This window comes from Tachypleus tridentatus, chromosome 10, assembly GCF_004210375.1.
Source record: "Tachypleus tridentatus isolate NWPU-2018 chromosome 10, ASM421037v1, whole genome shotgun sequence".
NCBI lineage: Eukaryota > Metazoa > Arthropoda > Merostomata > Xiphosura > Limulidae > Tachypleus > Tachypleus tridentatus.
The window spans coordinates 69998886-70020865 of NC_134834.1; the positions used below are offsets into that span (position 1 = coordinate 69998886).

At 35.1% G+C, this 21980-nt stretch overlaps 1 protein-coding gene across 1 annotated transcript in view; it reads left to right on the top strand.

The window, feature by feature from the left end:
* LOC143229518 (tyrosine kinase receptor Cad96Ca-like) overlaps positions 1–21980 on the top strand; it is a 49935-nt gene that overhangs the window by 10874 nt on the left and 17081 nt on the right. Inside the window, exons 2-3 of the mRNA XM_076461974.1 lie at positions 577–657; positions 6573–6724. Coding sequence (XP_076318089.1) covers positions 577–657; positions 6573–6724 — 233 coding nt within the window. The remainder of the gene's footprint in view (positions 1–576; positions 658–6572; positions 6725–21980) is intronic.

Here is a 21980-nt window from a genome sequence, read left to right on the forward strand (position 1 = left end):
CATTGTAACTGGTTCTTCCGGTTTACAATGATAAAATTAGCGGTTTGATTCCACTTGGTGGGCACAACAGCTAGCCCGCCATGGGTTTACTATACGAAAACACACTCACAATACAACTGTTGCACGTTTGCATTCGGAATGTTAAACCATTTTAAAGATGATTTTTTTCGTACCAAAATGATGTCAAAAAGGTTCAGATATTATTAGCTTCTATGTGGAGGCAACTTTTAATTTGAGAAGCAAATTTTTTTTTGTGTTCTGTATGTTTGAGCGCTGTACTTACGGTTGCATACACTCGTACATGAAGTTGAAATAAATGGAAACCAGAAAATAATTTACACACTTCTTTGGAGCAACTAACGTTTGGACCGCACTGTAGTTACAAATCACGAATACCAGAGAATTCACATTAATTGTAACAAAACAACAAAAATCTTTTAGGCTTGTTTTAACGTTCACTACATATTTTATAGTTTTTTAACAGTGTGAAAATTGTACACGTTATAAATGAAATATTCTAAATAGGAAAGTAGCAACTGCTAAAATAATAGGAGTGATTTTGTCTTTCCCTTGCAGGTAATGGATTTCCTGGACACAACTCCCCTCCAGTGTTTGATCTGAAGAGAGAATGGTTGATACCTGAAAATGAACCAGTTGGTAAGTGAATCGGGTTAAATTTTTGGTGTTGTAATGCCATAGATTAAGTTACATTTGTTTAATTTTAGGTGTAATGGAAATACCTAAAGAAAGAAAATAATTATATAGTGCTTTCATAGCTAATATTATTTATTTATTGCCCTATGATTACTTTCTCAGTTTGAATTCAGTAGGTAACGAGTACATTCTCAATAATGGCTTCCACCAAGAAACTACGACTGTTATCAGCAACCAGAAAATTATTATTATTGCTATTACAAATAAACAAATTAGTGTTAGGTATATTCTTTATATTTACTTATTAATACTTTAAGTTAGAAGTTGTAAAATGCTAACTTAATAAAATACGTCACTTTGAAATAGTGATTTATAAATGAGTTCTCAATAAAACAGTTGTATAAGAGTTTTAATAACTCCATGTACCCTTTACGTGACTCCATGTACCCTTTACGTGACTCCATATACCCTTTACGTGTTTCCAATATGAAATGGCAAATAAACTATTTTCTAACAGGAATGAAAGATACCTTACATATGAAATTCTGAGTATAATATTACCCTAGTGTTTTACTGAATTAATGATGAGTTGATTTTATAGAATATACCCTACGGCATCAAGTAATGGGATTGTTAATAAATATGGCCTTTTCTTTATACAATGGATTACTGGACTGTTTCAAAGATAATTTGCGTCTTCATTTTTAAATTTCATTGACTCCAGTAAAATTTGTTAGAATTAAATAGAATTATCGCTTGAAAATCAAGTATCAAGGTTTTTGCCAATGTAGACATTAAAATTCTCAGTGATATGTCGTCATTTGATGAGCGAAAAAAGATTTGTTTTAAGTGCGCCAAGTTATACCTTAAGTGCTCAACTATCACCTGTTAATTTTGGTATTTTCAACTAAATCACTTAAAAACATGTTTTTTATATTCACCTTCCGCTTTGCCCTTTTACGGGATCCCGTTTTTAAATGTTTAAAAGGTACACGTAGTCGTGACTTGCGAATATCTGAGATAAGTGACTTTCTTAGAACCAAGTAATTTTATCTCGAAGTTAAAAACAAAAACATAATATACGATGTTTATCGTTCAATTTTATAATAGCTTAAAGCTATCTAAAGAGGCCCGGTATGGCCAGGTGGTTAGGGTGCTTGACTCATAATCTGAAGGTTGAGGGGTTCGATTCACCATCGCGCCAAACATGCTCGATCTTTCAGTCGTGGGAGTGTTATAATGATACGGCCAATTTTACTATTTGTTGATAAAAGAGTAGCCAAGAATTGTCTGTGAATGGTGATGACTAGCTGCTTTCTCTCTGTTCTTACACTGCTGAATTTGTGGCGGCTAGCAAAGATTGCCCAAGTGTAGCTTTGTGCGAAATATAAAAAAAAACAAGCTATAAAAGGCATTTTCATAAAACTTGAAACCAGTTAAGACTATTTTTTAAGGGTTCACTTGCTTTTCTTGTCCAACTGTTAGCTCTTTAAGGTATCCACAAAAAAAAACGGCTCTGAAAGCTCTTATTCATTAATTCAATACAGAGCATACATTTTTGTCTCTTCACGTGAATATGCAGAATAGGGAAAAAGTCTCCTTTCTCGGTATAACAAAAAAAAAAGATGATTAACCCTTTAAATATTGAAGAGTTGATTTAGTGTCAAATGTAGTCGAACTGGTTTAACGGGTATTAGTTTTATATGGATTCGAAAGTAGTTCGGTTCGAGAATAAGTCGATTTAACGCAATCTTCTTGGTAATGAAACTTTAGCATTCCGCGAAGGTCAATGCACCACTTGGGACAGCAACCTTCAACCCGACGAAAAAAAAAAAACGTCCTTAAGTGTTAACTTCCAAGGTGAGTCAGCTAAAAAAAACAACTGTTTTAGAAATTTTATAAGAACTCTTTTCTGTCAAAAGTGTATAATTACTTTTATAATTTAGTGTTGGTACTAACGAGTAAATAATTAAATATATAAAATTCTTCCATGATATATGACTGTTCGTTGAATGTTTATGGAGCATTATCAAAACCCAGCCAGACTACTGTTTGTTTTTCATTCGCAACCATAAACACAGAAAAGACAGGCTGAGTTTGACTTTGTTATTATTTGTTTGTCAGGCAGTAAGTACGGGTAGTTTTGGTTGTTAGTTTGTTGTTAAACATGAAGTTGCACAATGATATGTCTTCCACGGGTATCGAAACGCTGTTTTTAGCTATTTATGCATTCAGACTTACCACTAAGCTACTGGGAAAGAGGTGGGAACTGCTAGGTTTACTGATACATAAAACGACCTCTAACAACTCGAAAGACCGTCCATGGACTACAGGTAACGTGATGGAACGGTGAATCCGAGTTTTCGTGTTTTATAGTCTGTTAACGTTCCGCACTTCTTGTGACCTAGTGCAACAGTTTCCAAACTTTCTCGTTTCACGAACCATTAGAAGCGTATAGGTCTATAGCGTTGTTTCCTAATTTATCTTCTGCAAGAAACTTTGAAGAAAATTACGAAACTTAGTTATTTTACAGTAAACAAAGAAGGAAACAACGCATTTCATCAATGTTACAGTGAATAAAAAAGGAAACACCACATTTTATCTATTTTACAGTAAACAAAGAAGGAAACAACGCATTTCATCAATGTTACAGTGAATAAAAAAGGAAACACCACATTTTATCTATTTTACAGTAAACAAAGAAGGAAACTCAATGTTACAGTGAATAATCTATTTTCTAGTGAGTAAAAGAAGGAAACAACGCTCATCAATGTTACAGTGAATATTTTATCTATTTTACAGTGAGCAAAGAAGGAAACTACTCATATAATCTATTTTACAGTGAACAAAGAAACAAGGCATTTCATCTATCCTAATACACGTATTAGTAATAAATTTCAAAAGGTCTTTTTTTTTTTGTCTGTACGGACGTTCTTGTGGACCAACAAAACCAAATTCGTGGTTCAGAAGTTAGGAACTAATGGTCGTAAGGTTAACATGTGGGGCTACTGATCAAAAGATTCATTGATCGCAGGCTTTTGCTGACAAAAATACCAATTAGATGAAAGTAATTCATCTTGTTAACAAATATTCCGTCATAGAAATTCCTTTGATGACTTGTTTTAAATTAATGCAAATCAGAAAATATGACCTTAGGTAAAAAATAAATAGCATACATTCTTGATTTGTACTGTTAGCATTAGAAAATATTCAAACGATTAAAAGTAGTCAAGAAGACACCTTAGCACGGTAATAATTTTAAAAGGATATCAGATATATTTTTTGTTCTTAAGTAACGATGTTTCAAAATTAGTAGCTAAGTACAGAAGTTGAGCATCTTATATCCAAACAATTTTTGAACTTCATCACTTCGTTTCAGTCTATGTCGTCAAGTAATCTCATGCTTTATTTTACGACAGTACACAATGACAATAGCACTGCAGGGTAGTTTCTATTTCGAAAGTCTCCACAGTAAGACTATATTTTTAAACATATACCCCTTCTCCCTGCATGCTTTTCATAATCCATATAGTTTTTGAGAATGACTGTTTCCAAATGCCTGTTTCAAAAGTTTAATCCCACTGGAATTCATAGGAGCTGCATCAGGCGACTTGACTGGTATGTTTTATATGGTTTATTTGGTTATTTATTTGCTTTGAATTTCGCGCACAGTTACATTAGGGTTATCTGCACTAGCCATCCCTAATTCGGCAGCATAAGACTAAAGGGAAGGCAACTAGTCATCATCACACACCGCCAGCTCTTGGGCTAACCTTTTACCAACGAATAGTGGGATTAATTGTACTTATAACGCCCGCATGGCTGAAAGGGCAAGCATGTTTTGTGTGACGGAAATTCGAACCCGCGACCCTCAGATTACGAGTAGAGCGCCCTAAACACCTGACCATGTTAGGCTATCTTTACACGGTCCGGCATGGCCAAGCGTGTTAAGGCGTGCGACTCGTAACCTGAGGGTCGCGGGTTCGCATCCTCGTCGCGCCAAACATGCTCGCCCTTTCAGCCGTGGGGGCTGATGACTACCCTCGAGTAGCTTTGCGCGAAATTCAAAAACCCAAAAAAACCAAACCAGGCTATCTTTATATGGATTAGTATTACTATACTCTTCATTCAGTATCTGTTTGAGGTATGTGACGATCGAACTGATACGTCAGGGAAGCAATTTATATAATCGTGACTTGCGTCGCTTTTCGAGGTGGAAATTATTCTACCCGTGTACAATAATATAATCAACAACACCTCAGGTGTGAAATAAAAAGGTGTGACCTAAATAGGATTGAGCATGAAACTTAAATCAATGAAATCAAAACTGGTGACTAAACTGGTAGCTACTCCTTATAACATTGATAAGAACTTTACAGCTTCTATTCATTCATTAGTTAACTAGGGCGCGTTTATTGTTTACCTCGGAGCATGATTATGGGTAAAACAATAAACGCGCCCCAGCTTACTAATGAATGAGTATTTACTGTAAAGTCCTTATCAATGCTATAAGTGTAGCTACCAGTTTGACCACAATTTTTTATTTTCTAACACTAAAAATCGCGTCTTGATACCCTCCGTTGGTAAAGTTTGATTTCCTTTGTATGTGGGCCCGGCATGGCCAGGTGGTTAAGGCACTCGACTCGTAAGTTGAGTGTCAAGGGTTCGAATCTCCGTCACACCAAACATGCTCGCCCTTTCAGCCGTAAGGTGTTATAATGTGACGGTCAATCTCACTATTTGTTGGTAAAAAAAGTAATCCAAGAGTTGGCGGTGGGTGGTGATGACTAGCTGCCCTCCCTGTAATTTTACACTGCTAAATTATGGACAGCTAGCGCAGATAGCTCTCGCGAAATTCAAAACAAACAAACAAACAAACCCTTTGTATGTGTAACAGACATAGGTTTATATTTTATTCAAGTCAACCATCCCTACTGGATTACCGCTCGTATAAACAGGTACTATTTTCCATAAGGTTGCGTTCAAAGAAGCTATTTGCACTGAAATGTTAGCTATTTTGAACTATGATGCATAATATTCTGAAAATAATTCCATTTAACTTCCTCTGAGTATTGCAAAAATAATAACACTATGTGATTCAATAACTGCAACACACTACACGACCTTGTTACAGTAAACTATCCCGTAGCAACAACAGTACATGTCTTTCGTGTCAATAACATACAATAAACCATCTTGAAGCAACAACAGTACATGTCTTCCGTGTCGTTAACATACAATAACCATCTTGAAGCAACAACAGTACATGGCTTTGATTAACAACCCGCGCAAAAGCAATAATACATGGCCTTGCTACAGTAAAACGATATTTAGCATTAATAGTTACAGCAGGCAATCTATATATAACAGTATAAAAACATTCTCTGAAAACAATGATACATGGATGAATTGCAGTAAAGGTTTAGAAGAACAGTTAAAAACACACGTCTATGACAAAAACGTATTGTTATTACTTGCAAGGTTTAGGGCAGTAGTTCTTTGTCGTGCAGTATAAACCATGTTACAACACGTTAAGAATTCTATAAATGTTGCTAAGTTTGTAACGCAGTTTATACTGGTTGAATAAGCTCCCGACCAAAACATTCCAGGTAAATAAAGTTTTGGTAATTTTTCCCCCACACGTGTTGCTGTATTTTATACAGTGAATTGTGGTAAACACGCTCACGTCATGTGACTTTCGAAGTAAAATCTCTCTAAAACAATAATAATCCTGTGAAACTGGTATACTAACCCAATGATAATAATATTTCGTCTCATTTATCGCCAGTGATAGTTTTGTATTTTGCGCAATACATGACCAAAATAGTTTATAAAATGTTTATAGAAAATTTCAGTTCAGTTCGTGTTTAATTGACTGATATAAGTGACTTTCCTGACAAAAACCATTTATTTTCTAGGGAGCCGAATTATCACGGCTAGGGCACGTGATGCTGAGAAAGACGACATCAGATATGGAATAAAGCCTGCACTGTATCTCGATGGATCCAATTTCTTCCGAATAAATAAGAAATCGGGGGAAGTATTCCTGGCCAGTCCTTTAACGGGTCAGGTCAGTAAAGGCCACCTCGTTGTTAACATCGCACAAAACAGTATATAATTTTATAAACGCATGGGATAAATTGCTATAGAAACGCATACAAGTTTGAACTAAACTACCACTAGTGTTTAAAAGTGTTTTATCTTTACTTCATCGTAAGTAATTTACTCTAATTAAATGATAATCAGTTCTTCCTAAAAGAATGAAGTTATTGTATATAAAAGACCATGTTTATATTTCACGTTATTCGTCCCTGAACGAAGTTTTCAACAGAGTCAAATGACTTGAAAGACTCAATATTTGTTATTTAATATATGTGTATGTCTGTTCATTCTGACCTTACAGAGATCGCTTTCAGATAGTTTGTTTACATGGAGCAACACGACTTCTTAGTAGCAATTATGTGTAGATATATTATAGAACAAACAATTCGTTATGTAACAACTCTATAAACGTTGCTGAAACTTGTATAATTTAACAATGTATCGACTGATCAGTTGAGCATGGATCGTTAGCTGGATACTCTCGTGTTAACAGTCTGAATAAAAAAGGAAATACCTTTCATTCTGTCGACATTGGCATAAACCTAATAAATAAGCCAACTAAATTTAATGCATTTAAACTACACTACTCCCAAAAAACTAAAGAACAAGGATAATTTGACTATAAATCACGAGGTATTGTCAACATTGCTTTGCTGCTAATAAATCAAAGCAATGTTAACAAACTCAGATGATACTCTAATGGAGAATCAGTGTAGTTGTAACAGCTAGAGTACAGAGCTAGCTGAAGAATCAAACTTGGCTTTACTGTATAGCAGTGATTTTGCATTGCTCTTGTTGTAAAAGTACAAATTCTGATTACACTTGTATTAAACATAATGTTGGTATGAACGTGCTTTGTAGTCACTCGAGAAAAATCTATACACTGGATAGATGAAGAGAAGAAAAAGAGTTACTTCAGTTGCTACATTATGTAGCTGCTCAATAGCAAATATAATAAATAAATTTTAAACCTAGTTTTCCGAATACTGAGTTTATCTATAGTACTTGTATTGTTTTGTACAGTGCACATGTAAATTTTACTGTCAATACGGATGTTATAAACGGTGAGAATATTTTGATTTTTATTCTAAATTAATATGAAAGAAGCTTGTAACGGAAGCATATTTTGATCTTAAGTTCTCTTCTATAATTTAAATAAACTGCTTACTATGATCTGTACAACTTAATTGGAAAAGTCTATTGATGGATCAGCGGGTCGTTAGTCTACGGACTTACAACACAAAAATCTAGGGTTTGATTCTCCCAGGTGAAGAGAATGCAGATAGCTAACCCATTGTACTAAGATAACAACAAAAGTTAAAGAACAGACTTAGAAGATAAAGGCAATCAACTCAAACCATATGCTGAGAAAGCCATTACCACGTGACAGTGAGAGAGGTGGGGCGTAGAAGTATTTGACATGCCAGGTGTTATAATACTAATGGAAGAAGTAGCCTGGAAAAACACGTTTTAAGCTTTCCCAAATCGTAGATCAACCAATAATCGAACCAAAAAAGCTTAGAGTCTAAAATGTTATAATCTAAAAATTCAAGACAGTTAAGGCTACAATATGTATGTAGGTAAGATCAGTTTTAAACTTTCAACGTTGTTAGCTGCTAAAACCAAGACGAGAAGAGTAAAACAAAAACAAGAAAAAACTGAAACGTTGTACAGTAAAAGATTAAAACGTGCAGATTGGAACAAAAGCGTGATCACTGTTATGAAACTTTGGAACAGTTACAAGTATTTATAAACTCAAATAATTAAAAGTAGTTCTTGTTTATTCCAAGAAGAAACATCTGTGTCGATAAAATATAATAATAACAATTTTCCTTTAAATTTTAAAATTTCAATTAAACTATGCAAAAATTAAATCAGGAGTAGATAAGTCCTAACTACACCTCTGTATGCGTGAGTGGGGAAGTGGGTGTATATAGTGCAATGCACTGTAAAAAAGGAAGGTATTTGAGGAAAGGATCTGTCATCTCTCAGAATCCCATTTCAGACAGCAGTGTTTACGTGTTAATGTTTTGTAGGTAATTGTTTTTCCCATTTCTTTATAGACACTTAAAATACCAATACCCTCACCCATTAGGCTTAAAGTGTGGCTTGTAATAGAGATATTTGGTGGATACCACGTGTTGTGAAATAGGTTTAACCTCACAGTCATTGAGATGCCCCGCACGACCATTAGATTCGTTCAGAACTCTACGTACTTAACCTCACACGTGAGTAGTCTGTGCAGATCATCTAGATGTTTTAACCACTTTAAATACATAGCACTGTTTTTGCATTCTATAAGCTTTGTACATTCAAGTAGACAATTATGCAACCAAAAAAAAAAAAAAACGTTGCGTACCCGAAACACAAGCCTCCCCCCTCCCCACTAGTAAACGAGTATAAGCTTATATAGTCAGACGGCTCGCTGCACCTTCTGCGATAGTATTTATATTACATTTACTATTGAGAGGGTGAACGATTAATAAATTGTATACATTTATGGGTTTACTGTACACGCAGTTTTAAATTATGTCATTCATTGTAGCTGAAATGAAACTTTCTCTTGGTGGAAATCAAACGAATGCAACTCGAAGGGTTGCTACTTAAGAAATCTGTGCTATGATTTCTTTTCTCCTTAGTTCATTCTCCTACTGGCAACGTTGTTGGCACAATAATGACGTCATGACGACGTTTTATGAGTATTATCTAACTATATCAAATCGTGACTGTCTTTTCTGTAATCGCTCACGTTCTTACTTCCGTATACGTTATGACCTTGTAGCGAACCAAACGCGCGAGATATGGGACATCGGAGATGGAAACAGGGAACACTACATGTTGTGTACCTGCCGTATGAATAATAATAGGGCTAAACAGTTAGATTTTTCTCTTCAACTATTGAGCATTTTGCGCATGAGATGTTAATAAACACAGATATAATTTGTCACGAGTGTCATCTGCTAAAAACAAAATCAGTGGTATGCGATTTTGGTATGTAAGTTTACTTTTGTTCTGCGTATGTTTGTTTGTTTTAAAAGGGTAAGGAAAGTACTAGTTGTAAAAGCTGATTTTTTTTTCTCATTAAAAGCAACGTTCTCGAGGTTTAACAGTAACCTCCACTTCTACAAGGGCACTCGATACAACACGTAGAGGAGCGTCATATTCGTTTCGTGGTAACATTCGTATTGTTAAAAGGAAATAAATTATTTTATAATGGGCCCGGTATGGCTAAGTGTGTTAAGGCGCTCGACTCGTAATCCGAGGGTTGTGAGTTCGAATCCCGATCGCACCAAACATGTTCGCCCCTTTTAGCCTTGAGGCGTTATAATGTGACGTTCAATCCCACTACTCGTTAGTAACAGAGTAGCCCAAGAGTTGGCGGTGGGTGGTGATGACTAACTGCCTTCCCTCTGGTCTTACACTGCTAAATTAGGGACGGCTAGCGCAGATAGCCCTCGAGTAGCTTTGTGCGAAATTCCAAAACAAACTATTTTATATATATTTTATTTCTTACCAGTACTTTTAACTGATGTATCTGTGATCATATGACAATTGTTAGTATATTTTTAATCAGCAGTAACCGTTAATGCATCTCTAATCATTAACCATTACTGGTGTACAACCCTGGACTAAGACATGAGCTGAAGCCCAAAGCTTCACACTAATTAGGGGTCTCAAGTTAGGACTATAAATGTATTGCACGTAGAGGCTCTGTCTGAAAGGCCTAGGATAAATAAAACCCTTAATCCGGTCCTGCTGATGTCTGTCTGTCTAGTCACTAACCATGAAGTTTAGAATATCTCGAAGTATTGATCATGTTTGGTACACTTGTGAGTAGAGTCGACGCTTGTTATATTTAGGAATGTCTCTGGTTCGCACTTACTACTGGTATATCACTTGTCTCTACTAAGTGCAGCTGTTGGTATATCTCTCGTCATCATACATTAAAGTTTGGTACGTTTATTGTTAATTCTGACTGCTGGTACTAAATGTTTATTATTAGTATACCTTTAGTTATTATATATCCATATTTGGTATGTCTCTCGTTAGTACTAACTGTTGGTATGTCATTTGTCGATAACGAAGTATTGATGTGTCTTCGTTTATTGTTCGTGGTTGTTACACATGAGGAATTTTGGTATATCTCTGGTATCGTGGTTTGATTTTTGTCTGATTTTGACTTATCTTTGGTACATTTCGAGCTGTTACACATGAGTGGTATATTTTTGGCTCATGTTTGATGCAATAGTAGCTGATAGCATATCGTTCATCATGATTTACATTTCGTACAATATTCATGAATGATACATTTGTAGCTCATGTTTGATGCAATAGTAGCTGATAGCATATCGTTCATCATGATTTACATTTCGTACAATATTCATGAATGATACATTTGTAGCTCATGTTTGATGCAATAGTAGCTGATAGCATATCGTTCATCATGATTTACATTTCGTACAATATTCATGAATGATACATTTGTAGCTCATGTTTGATGCAATAGTAGCTGATAGCATATCGTTCATCATGATTTACATTTCGTACAATATTCATGAATGATACATTTGTAGCTCATAACTGTCACATTATTAGTTGCTATATATCACTGGTCATTGTATATAATCAGTATATCTATGTGACTTTTAAACTTTTTTGGTTTCGGCCTTTTTTTTTTTTTGTTACCTTGGTGGTCCACAACGGGATCCAAACAGTATATTGCCGCGTCCTTTCCGTAATTACGCAACTTTTCTTTAGACCACAAATCGTAGATTGAGAACCAGTGGTGTATGCATATATTATTATTCGTGACGTATGAATACACAGAATGATGTTTGATTTTTGATAGAAATTAAGTAACTAAATAATCAAGTCGGGAATAGTTTCGCGGTGCAGTACTGCAGAACAGTGTAAGTTACTAAGTGCTTAACATTGATTTACAATTACTGTAAATGATTATAGTTTATTGGCAGTCTATCATATTTAGCTTTTCGGCCTGGAAAATGGAAGTAACGTAGAACCATGTGCATGTCTGCTGCAAATATGTCGTCCAATAAAACACGACTAATTCACTCATCGACGAAGAAACTTGATTAAAAATTACTGTAATATTTTTGGTTTCCACTATGTTAATAACATGCATTGTACCCACATGAAACACTAACATGGTTTGCTTGCTTATTCAAGTGAAAAGAATACTTGAATTTGAGAATAGAATCCTTGTCTATCACACCCCGGCTACGGTCCTGAACAACTAGTCATCTTTAGAACTAATTAACAAAACAAAACCACAATGCCTCGATCACCTCGGTTCTTAACGTTCAATTCAAACGACTGCTTTCTATAAGTTGACTTATACGTAAATTGAACTGGTAATATTCGTTATTATCAAAATTAAAGGCTGATAAAACGAGGTGTTAATAATACTGTGGGTTAAGAAGTGATATTTAATTTACGATCCTATCACTACAATACCGTTCAAAACGTAACTGAGCACAAGAAAAAAATAAGTGTTGTCGGACAAACAGCGAGAACTAGGATAGGAAGGGTGAGTACGAGAAGGTAAAAAAAAAATGTTAATAGAAAGTAAAGTTTCCTTGTTATAAGCCCGTTAAATACTGATAATATAGTTATCTCCAAACAGAATGTCAGTTTGGTATTAAAGTAGTTAATAGGAGACCATCTAACAATGAACACTGTACAAAAATGCTTCGTTTCACCCCTTCATAAAAATAGTTTCACATCCCAGAATTATCGAACTTCTGCTCTTTTTGTTTCTACTGGGTCTGGAATGGCCAGGTGGTTAAGGCGCTCGACTCGTAATCCGAGGGTCGCGGGTTCGAATCCCTGTAACACCAAACATGCTCGCCCTTTCAGCTTTGGGGACGTTATAATGTTATGGTCAATTCCACTATTCGTTGGTAAAGGAGTAGCCCAAGAGTTGGTGGTGGGTGGTGATGACTGGCTGCCTTCCCTCTAGCCTTACACTGCTAAATTAGGGACTGCTAGCACGGATAGCCCTCGTATAGCTTTGAGCGAAATTCAAAACAAACCAAACCATTATTTCTACAGAAATTTATCCACCTTTGTAATATCCGTTTTTCTGTTTTATTTTTATTTTTAAATCACAGAAGACAAGTTATTTTGCTGTGTCTTTCAACGCTTATAAATCGCGCTATTTTTATTTACTTCCATAATCTCCAAAACCAAGTTGGTAATAAGCTGTGTAAGAAAATCCATGCAATGTCCTCAGAACGGTGGTATGTGTTGCTGAAGAAACATTGTAAGCGTCGTAAACTAGAGAACAAAAGTTAAATACAGTGTATTTAAAATGAAATGTCGAAATTCGTTTCCCTGAGCAAGCATGTCACTTGCAGTCGATTATTAAATGTTAATATCAAAGTTACCGTTTACACTATACAATTATCGAATTGTGTAACAAGGAAAACTAGTCAGCAAAAGTGTCAGAGTGGGACTTCATCTCCAATACAGTCTACTAATACGTTTCGACGGACTTTTGATTTCTTCAAATTTAATTTAGTTTTTTTTTTTCCCAAAGTATTGGTTTGTCATAAATAGATGAATATTATAAAAAGAATTTAACTGGAGAAAAAGTTTAAGAGTTAAGATAAATATATTTGTTTAATTTATCTTGAGCTTAATTTACCCTGACTTCCGCCTAACTGTATCAAAACATGATCAAATCCGAAATCAAATTAATTTTTTTCTGGGGAAGTATATCCCAAATCCCTCCTATTTCTTTCTTGCCAGTGTTAGGTAAATATTTTTCATATACTTTTCCGTCACTCTCCTCCGGTGGCGGTAATAAAGACAACAGTAAAAAAACAAACTAAAATTACACAAACGGGTAAAACAATAAAACAAAATAAGTACAATATTTTAGTAATGGTATAAAATGACAAATTTCGAAATTGATTGGAAGACTTTATTAATAAAAACTTAATTATAAACATGGTTTCAGTAGTTGGCTTAGGCTTAGCTGTTATTGATACTGTTTTGCAAAATACTTTTTAATTTTTTCTTTTTACCGCTGTCTTTACTACCTCGATTCCTTTTGCGACGTTTGATATACCAAACAACGTACACTCAAAGAAGAATTCGAAAGAAAAAGAAAAACAAATACAACAATTTAAGGACGCATTTCTGAGACACATTGAATACTTTTCATTTTTAAAATTCAGTATATTTTAAAAGTAAATCAGTGAGCTTTGAAAATTGAGAAAATATAGCGACTTTAAATATATTTTGTAGTTAACGTATTTATACGGGGCTGGTGACGTTCAGTATTCAAACGCCTCAACAGTTGTTTATTTGTTTTTCAATTTTGCGCAAAGCTTCTTAAGGGCTATCTGCGCTAGCCGTCCCTAACTTAGAAGTGTAAGACTAGAGGGGAGGTAGCTAGTCCTCACCACCCATCGCCAACTCTTGGGATTGACCGTCACATTATAACGCCCCCACGGCATGTTTGGTATGATGGGGATTCGAACCACGACCCTCAGATTAGGGGGCAAATGTCTTAACCCACCTGGCAATGCCGGCCCTAAACAACTTAAGAGTTGAGGGAGAAGCTTTTTATTATTATTTAAATATACCATAAGGAATTTAATGAGACGAAATGAACTTTTCAGAAACTGGAGAAATGTCAAAAATAGTTTTATGTGGAATTTGTATCATTGGTAAACTTGAAAAGCAATGGATTTCTGAAGCATTTTAAGTAGATTTGACGAGTCGAACTATATTTAAAACCATACAAATTCGAATCTTAGCACAAAATCTTATTTTAAATAACAGCAGGTGTTTTAGTCATATTTTTGAGACAAGCAACCAATTACTAAGTGAGATAATTGTACAAAAAATGATTGAATACTTCTATCTTTTGAAATATTACAAGTGAAACTAAGTGATTAATGTTTCAACTCGGATCGAGGCGTGTTTTGCCTCAAGTGTGTTGAACAACGACCAGGATGAAACCGAATTTGGCTAATAACAAGGAAAGCAACTCGCCCTCGCCCCTGGGCTAGCATAACATAATTCCGTTTATCTCTCATGTTTAATAGGTTGTACAGACTGTAACAACACAAATAGAACATTTTTTAATTGTTGAAGCAGTTTTCAGTCGAGAGTGAATTTCCATGTGGTAATAAAGGAGATTGTGGTATCAGTTTTGTGGTTGACTATCCCCCACACACATTTTACCTTCACTGCCTGTTGCTAAAATATTAATGCTATAAAATAGGCCATTTCTCTCAGAAAGAACACAGAGAAATGAAATGAAAATACTTCAGAATAAAGACAAGTAAAAGAATGTCGTTAGGACATTCGGCTTACAAACACTCGATATTTTGTTGTTTAAAAGTATATACAGGGTGGCCCGTAAGTCCCTACTCATCCATATGTTATTATGTTATATTCAATGATGAGTTGAAGGCAGCTGTTACCGCGGCATTTGGAACAATAACACCTGCCATGTTGAGGAAAATGTCTCACAGAACATGGTGTCGCATAATATTATGCAGCGAGAATGAGGAACAGCACACAGATACACTGGATACATAAGATACATGGATGGGTAGGGACTTATGGACTACCCTGTAGATGCCTTAAACCTGTTGGCCTATGTGGTGCCATTTCGATTCTTCTAAGTTTCTTAAAAGTCAAATTCGTTTCATTTTTAATTTCTAGAGAACATATTTCTCGACAAATAATTAGCGTTTGATGAAAGCGACAGCTTCGCCCTTTTTCAAATGATTTTCCTTCGTGAAAACGCTTTACCTCAAATACATTATGTATTTGTTATCAATTCAAGTCGCAATAAAAGAAAATATTATTTTATGAAAGTTATTACAAAACTCAAAATTGTCAGAGTATCGATTATGTTACCAGTTAACATTCTTTGCTTATTTATTTATTTATTTTTAAAAATCTATGTTTAGTTTCCACTTGAGTACTTCTTGTAACAACTATACCGAAACTATAGTTATGGTTTAGTATTATCAATTCGTTCTGGACGCGGTGTATGCTTTTGAATTCAAACGTTTTTCACGAAACTGAATTAATACTTGTCGTTTGTTGTACACGTGTTCATGCACAGACACACACAAAAAAAAGAGAGAAAGGAATTTGATAATGAACCTGAAACACCACTCGGTTGACATGCTGAAAACGACACGTGCTATGGTAGCGCACCCCCGTGTTACGCTCAAATGGTTCCCTCGGTTTTTTTATACACCTACACTTAGCCGAATACCTGGAAAAAAAACGGAGACTGTGATTTCTGCAAGCACCTTAGGGCTAACGCATAGATCTTAATATAAAGGCCTTTGGCTAAGGTCTGTAATTATAGCTGTCCTTGAGTGGACCGGCTGGGAACAGTCGAGAATTTTTCTGTATAACTGCCAGATGACACCTGCACGAAAAAAAAAACACGCAGAAGTGATGTTTTCACAAAACGGAGAGTTTTGTGTAAAGAAATATTTTTATCCGCAAAATACATTACAAGTTATGGTTATGGCAAATATCAAATACAAAATGCTTTTTCTGTCGATACCTAAGTCAATCGGCCAGGATTTGTAGCTAGAATCCACTTCATTAATACAATTTCACCTGGCCATAATTAATCATCAGAGGCTATTATATTATAAATGTATATATATATATATATACAACTTGATAGTAAGAGGAACAGTTTCGCCAAGACGTCATATCACGCTGACGTTTCGAATTGGCGATGTCATCATAACTTGATTCTAGTTAAACTGAAGATGTTTCGTTGCACCTAACAATTCGTCTTTGCGAGTTTCAGGGTTTCACACGAGGTAATTCAAAATAAATTGTTGTTCCTGAATTTAGTTTTAGTGGTTTCAGTAAGGTATGACTAATTAAACTGAACTTGAAATACCGTTTCGCAACGTCATCATGAACAGTGTTAGATAGAAAGATGTCGTCCATTCTGTAATGTATTGCGAATCTAAACATAACATGTAAAACATTATGATGTGTTGTGCTCTCTCATCTGAGTGTATAATGATTTAGCCCCTACTTTTTCTAATTACTTTTAAGTTGTATTATAAATGCGCATGCACCATGATGATATGCCATTAGTGTATACAGTTGCACATGCCTTGTGTTACTGTTCGTTACTTTTAATTGGTCATTGAACGTACAAACCCCAATGATTGATTCTCAGGTGCATGTGAACGAGTGTTTTGACAGTAAGAGACACACCCATTGATTATTAAAGATTTTAATTTATTCTGATGGATGAAGTGGAGTTGGTAACGGTGAAGGTCAGTAATTTGGGTAAGAAAGATGTTGTAGTGTTTTGTTGGCTGAGGACAGAGCAGTTGCCACCAGTATAATAAACGCTGAATAATAATTAGTGACTGAAGCTGATGTACATATCTTGTTACTAGATTTTCAGTAAAATCGAGAAAGAATAGATTGAAACTCGTCCTAGTGTAATAGAGCTACAATTGAATGATACCTATCTATATAAATGTCTAATAAAGATCAATATAAACAAAATTATAGATTGAATACATAAACTAATTGGGGATTGAGACATTTACAGGATAAGCTTCAAAAACCTATGCGTAAAATATATGGAAAAAAAAAAGAAGAGCAAAACTTAGAATTCAATGTGTTTATACGTTTTATAACAATGAACGACACCTATATTTTCAGTTACTTATTGCAGCCATTTCCCGGTGGGTCAGTGATAAATTAATGGACTTACGGTGCTAAAAACCAGAATTCGATTCCCCGCGGTGGACACAGCAGATAGCCCATTTTGATTTTTCGCTGAAAACAAACCATAAACCACTTATGGCAGTCATTCGGGGTGTTCAAAAGAAAAAAAACACTCCCTCTTCAATTCATTAACACTTATTTATAAAGAAAAAGTAATTTATTCATGTTGCAATCTTGATATGATAAAGATATTACACTACAATAACGACCGCGTAGAGTTATTTTAAATCAGTGATTCTCAAATTGGAGTTCGGATACTCCTAAAGGGTTGTGATATGGTTTCAATAGAACGGCAGCGCATATAAAAATAATTCCTCCCAACACGACCATAAAAGTTTAATTTCTGTTTGTTTTCTTTCACTATTTCAAATCTTTGTTTACAAAGAGGGTAAGTAACTCCATTTGTGTGGAAACACTAGGCGAGGGTCTTCGTTTAGAATGCTTGATGTCATTAAAGTTCCTTGAGTAAAGAAAGTTTGTGAAACTCAAGGATCAAGTGTATTTATTTTAAAAATCCATTCGTAAATTATCTTCTCTGGTATTTTTACCTATGGTTTCTTTCGTTAAAAGAAATCATTATGAACAATCAACTGTTTGTTTGTTTTTTCATTCAGAAAAAATCTTCGTAACTTACATCAGGATAATTCCTCCATTTTAAAATGATTATACGAGATTCAACAGACCAAACAATTGTGTATTACACAACTAAACACCAATATCGTTAGTAGTTATCGTTTCGGCCCAGTTAAGGCAATCGCCTCGTAATCTGAGAGTGGCGGGTTCAAATCCCCATCGTACCAAACATGTTCGCCCTTTCAGCCGAGGGAGCGTTATAATGTTACGGTCAATCCCATTATTCATTAGTAAAAAAGTAACCCAAGAGTTGGCGGTGGCTGGTGATGACTAGCTGCCTTCCCCTTAGTCTTACACTGCTAAATTACGGCCAGCTAGCGCAGATAGCCCTAGTGTAGCTTTGCGCAAAATTCAAAAACAAACAATTTTTCGTTTCTTTTTTAGCGTTAAAGAAATTTCCATGCTCACATTGAGAATAATCTGAACACTTCTAAGACTGATATTATTTTGAAACCTTTACTGTGTTATATTTGTTCATTGATTGATGTCTTTGTAATCTTATTGAGTAAAAATCATTCTTATTTGCGCATTATATAAACGGAAATGTAATTTTAGCTTCTATCTCACTAGAATAATGGGAATTTGTTTCGATTTTCGATGTTTCCATATATCTATCATCTTATGTCGGCAAATAAAATAAATGTTACTTATGGAATGTTTTTTGTTAACAGCTCAATAATCAGTTGTCTACAGAAGCTTGTAAGTAAATAGACGAAGAAACTATCAGATTAAAACGCTGAAATGTATGATCCTACAAAAAATTTCTACAAGGTTCCTCTTCAGGACAAAAGAATTCTGGTTATAATTATTAATTCTAAGTATGTACTTAACATTATTAGTTTAAGAATGACAGAAATGTTTTACATAATGAACAAAAACAAACTAATTTCCTTTTTTTTTTAATCGAAAAGTGGATTTTGATACATGTTTCACGAGTAAGTGCTTTCAAACGCCTCCACGTGCTCCCGGATCTTGTATGAATTAATTGAAAGTTTTAAACTGACAAACGTGTATTGTTCACTTTAATAGCAGGGTTTAGCACGTGCAATGAAAATACCACGTGCCATGTGCACCACAGCAGGCTCATAGTTAGGAGTTTCTCTTTTTTGTCAGACTATGGGAGTGGTCGTATGTTTTAGTGTTCCATGGCCCAGCTGTAGGCCCTGTTATTTAGCCGTTCTTCATTATTTACCCTGGCTTATGTTATAAAAAAGGAACTCAAGCATGATTTTACATCACAAATATTCAATGTACTTTACCTTTAAATTTTTAAACTGCTATGACGATAGCTTTTTCCAGTATTGAAACTGAGAGATAAAAAAAAGATATTATTTTTGAAATCTAGTAGACGAAAACTAGCTTTCTGTTTCACTCATTATTTCGGGGTGAGGTTGGAATAGAGGTGAAAACAGTGAGGGGGAGGAAATAGTTAATTTATAAAAAAATCAATATTTAATGTCACATGTAGTGAAATTTGATAATTCCTGTTTTACTGCAAAGTGTCACATTGAACGACGTTTGTCACAAAGATTCAATAATGAATTATGTATAGGAATCAAGAGACTTGAGTCATAGGCGGTTACCTAGGAGACTAAGTAGATCCTAACTATAATTAAATAGTATTTAATCATCCCTTTAGGTTAAAACTTGGACATATTTTGTCTTACAACTCTATATTTCACTATACAACTATGCACACATCATTTCAAGCATTTGGTTTCAACGCCTAAAATTAATAAAACAGAAAGTTTTTTCAGGCTACGTTGACTTAATTACAAATTCTCTAATCTGAAAACAACGCATGATCCCACATTCTCATTATATAATTCGTTAGTCGTCTAATCGGTGTAGTATTAAAGATATGTCTTAACAAAATTGATTCTGTTCCACTATAGGCTTAACAAAATATTTCTATAAGGTTAACAACACGCTTCTTGGCCGGCTATCTGGGGTTACATGACAAGAAATGAACTTGTGTTGAGTTCTGGATAAAGATGCGAGGATTTGCTACAGCCCTACAATTCTTTGTTTGTTTGTTTGTTTGTTTTTGAATTTCGCACACAGATACCCGAGAGCTATCTGTGCTAGCCGTCCCTAATTTAGCAGTGTAAGACTAGAGGGAAGGCAGCTAGTCATCACCACCCACTGCCAACTCTTGGGCTACTCTTTAACCAATGAATAGTGGGATTGACCGTTACATTATAACGCCCCCACGGCTGAAAGGGCGAGAATGTTTGGCGCGACCGGGATGTGAACCCGCGACTTCAGATTACGAGTCGCACGCCTTAAACCCTACAAGTCATCACACAACATTGCACATCTCTTCGGACACCTATACGTTTCGTAAACGGGCCATGTTTTTCTAAAATACTAATGCCACTTCATGTCTGGAAGGCCAAAAGTGAGTGATATGCTGAATCTTTGTTTATTATGAATTTCGCGCAAAACTACACGAGGACTATCTGCGCTAGCCGTCCCTAATTCAGCAGTGATAAACTAGAGAGAAGGTAGTCCTTACCATCTATTGTTTATCCTTGGGCTATTTTTTTACTAATGAATAGTAGGATTTATTGTCATATTATAACGTCCCAATGGCTGAAAGGGCGAGCATGTTTGGTGATATGGGTATTTAAACCCGCAACTCTCAGATTACGAATCAAGCATCATAACAACCTGGCAATGTTGGATCATCAGTAGAAATTGATGTACGGATTTAATGATCAAAAATGGAGTGATATAATGGAATCACAAAGAATAAGTAATGGCAACTAGAAAGAGACAAACATAACCACAGAAAGCGTAAAAGGAGAGCGTTTAATTTGTACAGTGCACTAGAAATTTGTATGTGAGCCCTTTCCAATTCACTGAGTAGTACGCGTTTTTTTCATGCTACTATACAATTTATCACGCAGGAGTGTGCCATATTGTTTCTTAACTTTTGCATTACCTCTCACTACTCAGCCAAGTTGCCTCGTCAACTTTTGAACCTCTCAATTGTTATATAAGCCCGTATTGCCTCAAGTATGTTTATGTTAAGACTTGAGTAAACTAAACTATTGCAATGAGTGTTTCATTGGCCTTTTTAGCCTCAAGTTATTTGTGGTATGCTTCATATAGTTGGGTTGCTGAAAAATGAATCCTGTCTAAGTCCATGTAGTAAAATCTAATAGAAAGATGTTATTATTAACTTGTGTAGCTTTGAGCTGACAGAAAGAGAAACAAACTTTTTGGGTCTGACATTGTCTAGTAGTTACATCACTTGACTCGCAATATGTGAATTGTGGAATCGAATACCATCGCCGAACATACTCGTTCTTTCAACCGTGGGACTGTTATAATGTAATGGTCAATCAAACTAATCTCCTTGGTAAAGGTTTGGTTTGTATTGAATTTCGCTCAAAACTACACTACGGTTCTCTGCACTAGCCATCTCTTATTTAAAAGTAAAAATCTAGAGAGAAAACAGCTAGTCATCATCACCCACCATTAGCTCTTCGGGTGATCTTTTAGCAACGAATAGTAGGATTGATTATCACATTATAAACGTACACAAGGCTGAAAGAGCGATCATGTTTGGTGTAACGGGAAATATAAATTCCATGCCTACTATCTTGTTCGCATTGTTTTTGAAATGTTGATATTCCTAGATTTAGCTCCTTTTTTTTTGAAAATTTTTTTTTACTTATTTACTTATTTTTAATTCAGAGTTTTAATAGGCATAGGAAGGTTGTATTTATTACAATGAGGTTTCAACTGTAATATTGATTGTCTATCTATTATTAGATGGCAATTCTTGTTTTCATCTACTTAAGTTTTTAAAG